The sequence below is a fragment of the Protopterus annectens genome, chromosome 7.part0 (genome assembly GCF_019279795.1).
Source record: "Protopterus annectens isolate FY-2018-M chromosome 7.part0, PAN1.0, whole genome shotgun sequence".
In the NCBI taxonomy this organism is placed as follows: Eukaryota; Metazoa; Chordata; order Ceratodontiformes; family Protopteridae; genus Protopterus; species Protopterus annectens.
In genome coordinates, this window is record NC_056739.1 from 9,713,525 (window position 1) to 9,725,659 (window position 12,135).

General features: G+C 44.0%; 1 protein-coding gene across 1 annotated transcript in view; it reads left to right on the forward strand.

Moving 5' to 3' along the window:
* The window catches only part of LOC122806214 (mitochondrial glutamate carrier 1-like), a 67,065-nt gene extending 59,737 nt beyond the window's left edge, over window positions 1–7,328 (forward strand). The window contains exon 10 of the mRNA XM_044076442.1: window positions 5,936–7,328. Coding sequence (XP_043932377.1) covers window positions 5,936–6,092 — 157 coding nt within the window. The 3' untranslated portion in view covers window positions 6,093–7,328. The remainder of the gene's footprint in view (window positions 1–5,935) is intronic.
* The last annotated feature ends 4,807 nt before the right edge of the window (window positions 7,329–12,135 follow it).

A 12,135-nucleotide genomic window follows, 5' to 3' on the forward strand; every position in this document is an offset into this window, starting at 1 on the left:
TTACGAAAACCAGGCTTCAATATTACGTCATCTCAGCCCCCCTCTGTTTATAGGGAGTCTGAATGAGACCCTTTACCACCTGTTCTGTGACTCCTCTTCCTTTGAGCATTGTTTTGCCACCATTAGCATTGGAATATGACCATGTCTGCGTTCATCCCCTCAACCTAGGAATATATGTACATAACCTATGTATGTACATGCATATTTTGCATGCCCTTGGTGTCAGTGGTTGCTTAAGTGCAATGTGGTGCTCTGCCTCGATGCTGTTGGCACTGACTAGCTTTGATATTTGACTTGTCTGCATTAAATCCACTGTTGGACACTGATTCTTTGTCAGTGCTGGAGGCTTAAGGCCTGAATACTTCAGTGGACTTGACACAGAAGGGAACTGGGGGAACTGGGTCATGTTGCCTGCAAGTTGAGATGCAGGCTCCACCGATTGCCATGTCATAATGAATGTTGGCTTAAAGATTTCCTTTGGGCAGAGGACCTTGTAGGCTTGCATTGCTAAGATTTGGGGCACCTTCCTCCCAGGTGACTCTCCTCCCAGTTACCCAAGGAGAATGGTGGTGTAAAAGGAATACCTTGGGATTTGCCGTCAGAATTGCCCTCCCTGTGTACAGATCTTGATGGTTAAAAAGTAGTTCTGCCACCATACCCTCCTACAGAAGACTCCACATTTAAGATCCTAAAGATAAGGCAGAGAAGATCTTTGCAAAGAGACCCCAAATCCCCAGGGGAACTGATTTTGCAGGAGGTCTTAAGTACTCCCGCACAGTGGCCAGGGAAGTGCCATTCCCCCAGATAAGCCTTTGGATGTGGCGTGCTCTATATAGTGGGAACTAGATATGGTTAAGCCTACACAATATTTACAGAATACAGTGCTGTGAACCTCAAAGATGGGCAGCACTGGTACATAAGAGCTGTTTTGGATTCCATAGTGTTACCAGCTGACAGAGAGAGAGAGACATTTCCTGAAGATGCTTAGGCTGTCCACTTTCAGAGCAGAGAATATAGGACACCTTCTTGGTCAGAGCCTTTAATGTTATGGAGCACATTGTCAAGTTTCAGAGGGAGTTGACAGAACTTCTGACATTCTTGACGGTTGCTTACAAGTGGTCTGAGGACTCGTTTGGAGACTCTGGCACTTGCCTCTTAACTGTCCCTGATTTGTTGACCCACTTTTTAGCACCTCACTGGTTTCTGCAGTTCATTTCATGGACAGTATTTGTTATTACTTCCTTTGTTGGAACCTCATCATTTGGGCAAATGATGAAGAAAAAAAACTATATTGCAGTGTGAGCAGGAGGGCAAAATGCTCCCCTCCATCTAGATGATTTTTGCACCACTGAACCTTTAGTTTCATGGCAGCCTCAGAACAGATAACAGTATGACAGGGGTTCCCATAGAGAGAAATTCAGTCTAGCTTGAACCCAAAAAGCAAGAAATCATCCAGAATAACCAAGGCCTTGAGGATCAAGTAACCCAGCCCATGCATCTAAACTTTCAAGGGCCTGCATCACAAGCTTGTTGCATTGGTCAAACCCACAGAATCTTGTTAGGGTCATCCATCATTTGAACAACCCTAACTACCAGTTAGTGTGTCGCCCTTTTCAAGTAGCTCTCCGATTGTATTGCTTATTGTTGCACTTTATGTGGCAGACCCCTTGTCGCTAGAGCAAAAGCACACACTATCAGAGCCGTGACTTTCTAAGGAACTTAACTGTGGAGGAGATTAGAGCAGCTGCTACATGGTCAACATTGCATACCTTTACTAAGCATTATACTGCAAGTACCTTTTCTAAGGCAAGGGTCTCGCTTGTAGCTACCATTCTGGAAAGTTTACTGGTATAGGCTATTTGAAGTCGACTGGAAGTTTTATCTGTTCTTGTTAGGACTGGACAAGAATAAATATGTAAGCTATGTACTTAAAATAGATTTCCCTAGTCTCTGCAAGGACACTGGAATAACCTACCCACCTTTCCCTCTCCTAATAGTGATCCAACAAAGAGACCTGTAGGAATCGTGGAGATTTAATCTTCTTTTTTTCCTCTGGTTGATCATGTTATGGATTTTTGCACTGTTCTTCAATCAGGATATGTAACTGTCAGTTCTACCTTACTCTTTCAGGAATTCTCGGAGCAGGGGTTTATGGGACAGGGGAGGAGCTTGAGTTTGCAAGGAGAGCCATTGATGAAGAAAATAGACCAAAGTGAACAGTCTGACAGTTCAGTGGCCAGACGGAGACCAGATAAATCTGTTTGGAAGCTTCATAATTTATATTTATAGTAGCAATTCAGAAATGACTATGCTAAAATTCACCTCGTTGACATAATCACCCTGTTGCAAGGCCCAGGGTGTGCATGGTGACAGCATGATTAGTAGACTGATCTGTGGTCAGTGGACACACCTGATCGCTGGCAAGAGTGTTTATATCTGTGCACACACACTGACCTGCTTGTAACCCATGGGTGTATACAACATGTTATAAACCGAAGAGTAACATCAGGAAAAGTTACTTATACCAATGACAGACATACTACTGCAGGCCCTACACACTTGAATATGGCATACTTATCCTTGAATGGTGGGGGCAGATGTGGCCTTCAGAGCCAGATGTGGTGGGGAGCATTGCTTGGTATCAGTGCTGTGGATATCCGTAATAAAATAGTAGTTCAGATGTATTGCAGGGTCACTGATACTGTACACCAAGCTCGAGGCACAGGATATTGCCAGGGACGTGCTCGCCACAGGAAGTGAGACATTCTACAGAGGTGGAGGAATTCCTGGGGCAAATGAGAGAACCCTTGTACTTGGAAGTGGCTTGGGTATGGGATCTAAAAGGACAACTGCATGGATGCCTGTAGGGGATGCATAGGTTATGAACCGGTTCTATTAATGTTGTACAGCCACGCACTAGTATGAATGGGATCGTCAACAATACACGTGTATGACTTCTTAATTACATCAAGGCAGCAACCACCACAACCTGCCCCACAGGGTATGTTTGTGCCTATAGGCTATGTAGTAATTGACCTGTAGTAGTATGTATGCTATTAGCAGAAGTGGCATCCATGTTCAGTATTACCATTGTTGTGTAATCTTTATACTTCGAGGTTCCAGTGGTGGAGAATCCATCACAGCAGGTAGGCGCATGCCTGAAGTCAGCAGGTCACCTGTGGGTAATTTAGCATCATGCACATGGCACGCTCCAAGGAAATGGTGGCATTGTCTGCGGCACTAGCACATGATGGCACACCCACATCTCCCACAGATGAAATAGTGGAGAGGCAAGGTGAGCCTTCAGCATCTCCAGTGTTTAGCACAGGGCATCTTGTCCATGTCATCCATCACTAATGAGTTACACTGCCTCTGAAGTACACACAGCCACCGTAGAAGACTACTTTGAGGTAGTTGTGGACACCTTGATTCCATGACTTGGTGTATGTGCCAGACAGTGAACCAAGAGCAGGCAGCCACTAATTACACCATGACAGCTGTTTGGCCTGCATGAGGAGATGCAACCACTGTATGGATAGTAGGCTTTGCATATAGGGACTGGAGCAGACATGTCAGCTGTAGGCAGCTGTTGCTTCTGAGGAAATGTCATGTGTCCACCGTGGCCATGTTAAGAGGCAAGTTGCATGATCACTAGCCAGTGGTGTGTAGTTGCCATACACACTGTTTCAGAGATTGCATCATTGTCACCTCTGGCTATGTCTATCTCCATAGGAGTGCCCACACCAAGGAATGATCATATCTTCACTGTGGGAACACCTCACAGGGCAAGCAAGCTGCCTCTTGGGGGGGGGGGGGGGGCAGAATTTCCACGCGTTCCTGAACTGCAGTGCCACATATAAGACAGGATGCCTCCATTACCTGTGGTCCAGAGGCACCTAGTACTACATCTGGCTAGCATTCACACCATGGAAGCTCTACCTGAGCACAAGAGGATATTGTCTCTACTGGCAGTAGATGTTACTGCATCTGCCTCACAACTCCTAAACTGTGTTCAGCATTGTTGTCCCCTGTCAGGTCTGCCCCACCAGGTGAAATGACTGACCTCGCCATCCTGTTATAGTATGGTGACACTTGGGTATGGTAATATGTGTTGTGTAACTTGGGTGTGTTAATGCATGCCTCATTTTCTATGTTGTCCATGTTTTGGATCATATTTGCTAGTTTTGCTACTTATTGTTGCCCATTAATGCCTCTCATCAGGTACTATTGTTGCTGATTCATAAGTTCAAACCATGTCTAACAATGCAGTGCTGAAAGTCATCTTCACCATGTTTGGGGGTGCTCCACTTGGGTGATCATTGGCCATGGCTCCAAGGAACGGTTCCATGGCCTGTCTTGAATTGCCAGCTACACACAGCAGTGAACACTTGGCGTGCAGGAGCATGTCCTTGGGAACAGCGTTTCTGGGACTGTGTAGCTGACCCATGTGTGCATCTACCCAACTAGATGACCCTGAGGAAGTCACCCTGCATGAAACTAGGTCACACATGTGCCAGCTGTGGGAATCAACAGGTTGGTGCATCAACGGATCTGCTTCTAATAATCGAAAGTCCACTTACCTGAAGATAACTTTCCCGAGATGACAACAAAGAACCGTTGCTTTACCGAACGATCACAGTACTGAATTTTTTTCACAGGGTAATTATGCACTGGGCCAACATGGAACTAGAAAACACAGCGGCAGTATGTCAAACCCACCCAGGTGGGGGGCTATGCCCCCCACCCCCCTAACTAAATATCCAAACCCCGGGATCGCACTACAGTGGGGAAAAGGGCAAATTCCCCCATGTTGGCCCAAGTGCATAGTTATCCTTTGAAAAAAAATTGGTAGTGTGATCGTTTGGTGGTGTCATCTCAGTAAAGACGTTTTCGGGTAAGTGAGCTACTAGAAGTAGACCCGCATGAACATGTATATAATACGTTGTGCATTCCACACTACTTGGCAGTTCTGTGGAAGCTGTCCATGTTTATATATTGGATGTTAGAGAAGGTAGGGTCTTGATGGTAGTATGGGTATAGTCAAGTGAAAATAACTGAACTTTGGGTGTGGGGATGGGTAAATTGCTGTGTACTCCATGCTTCTCCTAAAGATTGGGAACTGTTTTGATGCCAGATTTATATGTGGAGCTTCTTTTATTTAAGTGGTGATTCCTTCTAACACTCTTAAGCAACCATCTGTAAAGGCTTCTTTGATTTATGCTAAATTTTTGTTGGAGATTTTCTCCCAGGACCTTCACTGAAAATAGGATCTACTCAGATGGATTTTCAACACTGTATAAATAAATCTAATAAATGGGACCTGCTGGAGAGACCAGTATGTGTACCAGAGCCTCCTTCCCTGGAATAGCCCATCCACGTGAAGCAGAGTTCCTCTCTAACCCCAATTCTCATGTAACTTGGACAGTTGGATGAGGAACAGGAAATTCATTCCTGGTTTGGCATCTGTGTCTCTAATGGACACAGGCAGCCAGCAAATGCAGTCCTCATCCCCTGATTGCACTTATCAGTGGTACCAGAACATATCAGATTTGGGATGCATGGCTAGGGTTAAAACAACCATAATGGTTGTTTGCCTAGTACATACCTATTATGAATCTGTGAATTAAATATAGTTTCAGTCTGATGTCAGTAACAGATTTTTTTTATCCTTCTGCACTAAGTAAATGTAGTTCATTAGTTTGTATTCATTATTAGTTTGTTCTTTCTGTATTAATCTGCACTTTTTCACCGTATCTGTTATGATCATTTTAATTGTTTCTGCCTAGAGTACTTAAAATGACATTATTCTTAAACTGGGAAGCCAATTACTGCAATGTTTGACATGATGCTGCATCATGATCAAGATTTATGTGTGTTTGGTGTATATTTTGTCTTTAGTGTGCATAAACATACTCTCTTTTTTTTCTTAACCTAGGAAATTATGGATAAAGGAGGGTCCTGCAGCTTTCTTTAAAGGTGCTTCGTGCAGAGCATTGGTTATAGCCCCACTCTTTGGTATAGCACAAGTAATGTACTTTGTTGGAGTTGGAGAATATATCTTGGGCATTCCACAGTACAGTCTAAAACCTTGAGTTATCATTCCACAGTACAATAGAACAGTTGAAAGAAACAACTAAAATGTGAACATAGCTGAAGGACTCAAATCCAGAGGCTAAGCAGCACTTCTGCTTGTTTTGACATGACTGATGGAGTAGGTATTATTTTTGTGGAGAAGTTAATCTTATTTATTAAAAAGGGGGTTGTACATCTTTTTCCATTAAGTGTCTATGCAGATGTTGCTAGCACTAAATGGACTTGAAATGGAAGCAGAGATTCTGTGATTCACTTATTTGCAGTGCAGATAAAGTTAAACAGTGACAACTTGATGAAGTTTTAACAGCATACTTGGATGTGCTGAGATCAGTGCTGCCATCGTCTACTTTGTTGGCTGTAAATTAAAGGCTTTTTGGTCCTTTAAAGGTTTTCCTTTTTCATGCAATACTAATTATTGTACAGCAGAAATCTTGAGAAGATGATGAGCTGACTTTTGTGAAGTCACGTGGATGATGAATGAAGTCAAGGACCAAATCCTACAGTGTTTGTTTGCTTATTCTTGTATTTGTGTGTAGTTATATTCTTGTATTTGTGTGTAGTAAGTTTTTGTACATGTAATGCCTCTGGCCCCATTTTAGCGAGTATAAAACATAAGAATGTTATTGTCATAGACAACAGTTTTCTCAGAAATACCTTTTTCTTGGTCACACCTTCTCCCGTCCCACTTTGCACTTAATTGTAAAAATTTTAATACTGTTCTGTGTACATTGTTGGAATACTAAATCGTGTGCATACCTTTATTTTTTTAGTATTTCTAACCTAGAATTGACATATTTGATGGGGTATCAGCTGCCCTTATTTTGTCCTTTTTAATTAACTGCAGACAGAAAATACAAGCTGCAACCAGATAGTGATCTTTTAATATGCTCCTACCACCAACACCTAATCTAGCTTTATGTATTTGATGTGTAGTCAAGTTTCTTTTATATGTTACTTTGTTAATGTACTGTACTGGGCTGCCTTAAAGATGGCCTCTTCTTTAGCAGTATTCCTTCTGCTAACAAAAAAAAAATCCACATGGTGCATTTTGTAATCACTGTTGGATATTCTTCCTCCTTGCTGTGCTTTTTACATGGTATTTTTGAGTGTGTAGTAAACATTTTCTGAACATATTACATGACTTGTGAATTGTTTCATTTCAATGTAGTATATTAACTTGTCTGTCATTAACTTGTCTTTTTTAATAAAACTGTCATTAAAATTTTTGCTATGAAGTTGTGTGTGCCTTTTTGTTCATCTGGCTTCTTCCATTTTAAAGCCTTGATGGTAATAATATAAAAAATCTAAAATAGCTGACTCTCCTTAATTATCTTTGAGGGGTTCAGTTTCTCCACCTATCCAAATTTAAGCACTTTTTTGCAGCTTCCATGCTTTGCAGACCCTGACCAGTGTTTGACTAATGCTATTGTGTTGCAGTTTGGAAGTACACAATACTTGCGCCCCTGAGGCCACAGGTTATTTCTGTTAACATGGTTGATGTCCTGAAATTGATCTGTGTGGTGTCTGGGTGTTTGTCAGAATGCTGTGTATGCAGTACAGAGAGTAGTAATGAGCTTCAGGCCCCCGTGAAGTCTTCACAGTGAATGCCATAGCAGGTTACTTTGTGATATGCCCCTTCTTCGTGACAAGGTATTGGTACACCTGTGATCCCTTTTTTCTGTTTGAGGTACTGTGCTTTACATTACACTACTCATTTAAAAGTAAACTTTACAATGAGCTCATTGTGGACTTTTGCATGAAAGTAAAATAATTTCTCCATATTCAAAGATGTACGTCTCTGGACTATATGAAGTGAGACATAATTGAGATCACTGAATATGACCCAGGTAGGTATGTCCCTACCTTTTAAGCAGCATCCTACTGCCACCCAGAATGATGTCTCAGTACAAACCGAAAATGATTGACTTTTAACAATTAGCTAAGTTTCTGGTGTCATTCCAGGGGGGTCCAGTACCTGACAACCTGGGAGGACATGATTGACAAACCATGATGCTTTGCCAGAGATGGTCTTCATCGCTCTTCCCTGGGCTTCAGGCTACTAGCAGAGGGTCTTGCCTTGCCGTAGTGCTTTTTTGGGCAAAGTCATGAGGGCAAAACTACCAATGTGACAAATTCTTCTTCTAAACAAAATTTAAAGGCAATGCTGCAAAACGCTAGGAGTCTTAACATAAAACTGCACTTATTGTAAGCATTCCTCGCCCTGGAAGATGCTGACATTTTGTGCAGTCACTGAAACCTGGTTCAAAGCTGCAGAGAGCATCCCAGCCTTACCAGGATGTCCTTCAAGAATGCAACTGCAGTCCTAACATGTGGGTTGTCCTGCCTCAGGCAGCCCTCGGTCGGCTGGATTCCAAAGTCTGGGTCCGACATCGGCTGATGTCGCATTTCTCTCCGTCAGAGCGGCTGGAGTACATAAGCATCAGCCGACGCCATTTTCTTCAGTCTTTCTTGCCACGCGGTGCCCGAAGCAGAAGCAGTTCGCAAGTGCCGGTCGGTCAGCTCCTGTATTCTTCGATACCGAAGTCCTCAAAAAAGCTAAGTACCCCGTTGGGGACCTTTCCTTGCCTCAGCCGATGTCAGAAATTACTGAAAGTTAACAATCGTCTTTCTTGTGGTAAACAAATACCTCATAAGGATTTCCACTCTTACTGTCTCCCTTGCCTGGGCCCAGACCACGACGTCTCGGCCTGTGTAGCCTGTGCTCGCTTCAACAAGCGCACTCTCAGGCGCCGGGCGGAGTTCGCTGAAGATTTTTTCGGCGATAAATTTGCTTACACCATGCCGTCGGATCTTCCGACATCGCAAACTCCCAAAAAGCGCAAAGACAGGGACCGACATCCTCGGCCCGCGTCTACCTCCGACTTCACGCCAAAACCTAGCGCGAGTGCTCCGGTTCCCTCTGAGACGGTCTCTCCACCGCTCCGAACCAAAGACACCGCATTACCGACTATTCCGATTCCAGACATTACCCCGACGCCAGTTATCGATTTTCCTCTCGATACCGAAACCGAGGAAATGCCCGAGACCATTGCTGTAGACAAGGTCACTCCTGCACGTGGAGCTGCCAGGCCCCCCTATGGCCATGTCTATTAAGGCCTACACTAGGGCTAAGGCAGCCAGCAAATCAAAGCATATTACTTCTAAATCCTTACCTCAGCCTACTCCAGAGACACAAATTATGTCCATGGCTGCTGATTTAATTTCCATGATTAGAGGTTCACAGGCCCATCCTGAGAGAGGATCCCAGCCTCCTTCTGATAAAAGGCTCCGGATTGAACCCTCTGACCCTATTCCTTCAGATGAAGATTCTGAGGGCTCTGTCCACTCTGATAGCCAGGAAGAGCTCTTCCAGACCTATGAGGACTCAGATGCAGAAGATTCCATCCCCTCTGCCTCCCCACCTGAGGATATTTCTTTTGGGGAAGTGCTGCACACCATGAGGGAACATTTCAAGTGGCAAGGTCAGGAATATTCTGATTCTAGGAAACTCCTTAGGACTTTCCTTAAGAAGCCTCAGCACAGGCCCTTAGCTATTCCTCCTGTACTTGATGTTCTGGATGATTTGTATTCTGATTCTAGTGCTACCCCTGATTTTCTTCCTCCTGCTCCAGCCAAGCCAGACAGGTATTAGAGTCCCAGAAACTCATTCCCATTTATTCAGGGCCCATACTGCTGATTTGGAAACTTTCACAGGGGCCTAAAGGAGTTTCAGCCTCCACCTCTAAAAATCCTTTGCCCTCCAACAGGGAAGCTAGGTCATTAGAGAGATGGGGCAAAAAGGTTTACACATCCACTACCTTATCTATGAGAGCTTTAAATTGCCTTTTTCATATGTTACAATATCAGGATTATCTGTTAGAAGATTTACAAAAAACATTAGCCACTCCTGATCCTTTAGACAGGAAGACTTTGCAGGAAGCTGTACATAACACTCAGCAAGTAAGCAATCACTTCCTGCAGTGTGGATATGATGCACTGGAAGCTTCATGTAGGGCAGCTATGACAGGGGCAGTCATCCGTAGACATGCTTGGTTAAAGGATCAACCTCTACCAGATCATGTAAAAGCAAAACTTCTGGATGCACCTTTGGAAAAGAACAAGCTTTTTGGTGCAAATGCTAAGGATGTGTTAAAGACCATCGAAGAAAAAGCAAAACCAGTTCAGACGGTGAAAGATTTCCTTCAGGTTCAACCCCCCCCAGATTCAGTAGGAATTGGCCTTCAAAAAACTGGTCCTTTTTCCTAACCCAGAAAAGTTTCAAAGGGGTAAGAACAGACGTGGCCGAGGAAGAGGCCAATACAGAGGCCCTTACAGGGGACAACAATGGCAGCCAGGAAACCAAAGAAGTGACGCAGGGGTTTCACCTGCCCCACAACCACAATCTCAATGACTTTCCTCTACTACCGCCTACCAGGGAACAAATAGAAGCTCCCTTGGGCGGGAAATTATCTCTGTTTGCAGAAAATTGGCACAGACTGACAAAGGACAAATGGATTTTGGACATTATAGACCGAGGGTACAGGTTTCATTTTCATACCTTACCAAGAAAACAAGGCATGCCAAACCTACCACAAAACCAGAGGGCAGAGGCTATCAAGCAAATCACTCTGCTGACTTGGATGAAAGCAATAGAAAGAGTTCCACAACAAGAACAAGACCAGGGGTTTTACTCAAGACTGTTCCTTGTTCCAAGAAAAGAATCTCAATGGAGACCAATACTGGACTTGTCCGCATTAAACACCTTTCTCATAGTACCAAAGTTCAAAATGCTGACTTTACAGCAACTCCTTCCCATGCTGGGCAAGGGGTCTTGGCTGATTACTCTGGACCTCAAGGAGGCACACCTGCATGTCCCTATCAGACACAGCTGCAGAAGATACCTCAGATTTCTTGCAGGGCCAGAGCATTATCAATTCTCAGCATTGACATTTGTCTTATCTACTGCGCCCAGAATATTCACAAAATGCCTGGCTTCAGTAATTGCTCATTGCAGGCTCCAGGGGATACAAATTTACCCGTACCTGGACGACTGCCTCATACAAGCAGACGACAAATTGATGTTGACAAAAAATCTGGATTATGTCATACGATTACTTCAAGCTCTGGGATACACAGTCAACTTCCAAAAGTCAAGACTGCAGCCATCCCAGCAAATAATCTTCTTAGGAGCCAAACTAGACACATCCTCTCAGATGGCTTACCTGACAGAAGACAAGCAAGAGAAGTTAACTCATTACTTCAAAGGTTTAGCAAAACTCACCCAGATGACTGCAAGGAGATTCCTACAGGCCCTGGGTTACATGGCATCCTGCATTCTCCTGGTTCCATTAGCAAGACTACACATGAGAAAGCTTCAATGGTACCTAAAAAGCATTTGGTCTCAACACAGAAACAACTTGGAGACAATCATACCGCTCATTCCATGCCTACAAAAGGAATTCCTATGGTGGGCCTCGGTAAGCCAGGCAAACACAGGTATGTCATTCAAAAAACCACAGATAACACAGACCATGACCACAGACTCCTCAGACCTTGGATGGGGGGCGCACATGGAAGGCAGGTGTATACAAGGACAATGGACTCCAAAGGAAACACATCTGCATATAAACCAAAAGGAAATGCTGGCAGTAATGCATGCCATCGAGGCCTTTCAACACCAACTCCAGCAAGGCCATTTACTGATACGGACAGACAACACCACTGTGATGTGGTACATAAACAAGCAAGGGGGCACCCACTCTTACCCCTTTGCAGACTGACAATGCATCTTTGGGAGAAATCACTGAGCCTAAACATCCAGTTACAATCCCAGTTTGTTCCAGGAAAAGACAATGTGTTGGCGGACAGCCTAAGCAGGAATTTCACAGATCCACACGAGTGGAGGTTACATCCGAAGGCCTTCAGACAACTCACTTCGACATGGGGCAAGCCAGAAGTGGACCTATTTGCCTCTCACCTCAACCATCTTCTACCAAAATTCTGCACAAGGACATATCATCCAAAAGCTTGGAAAATAGGCGA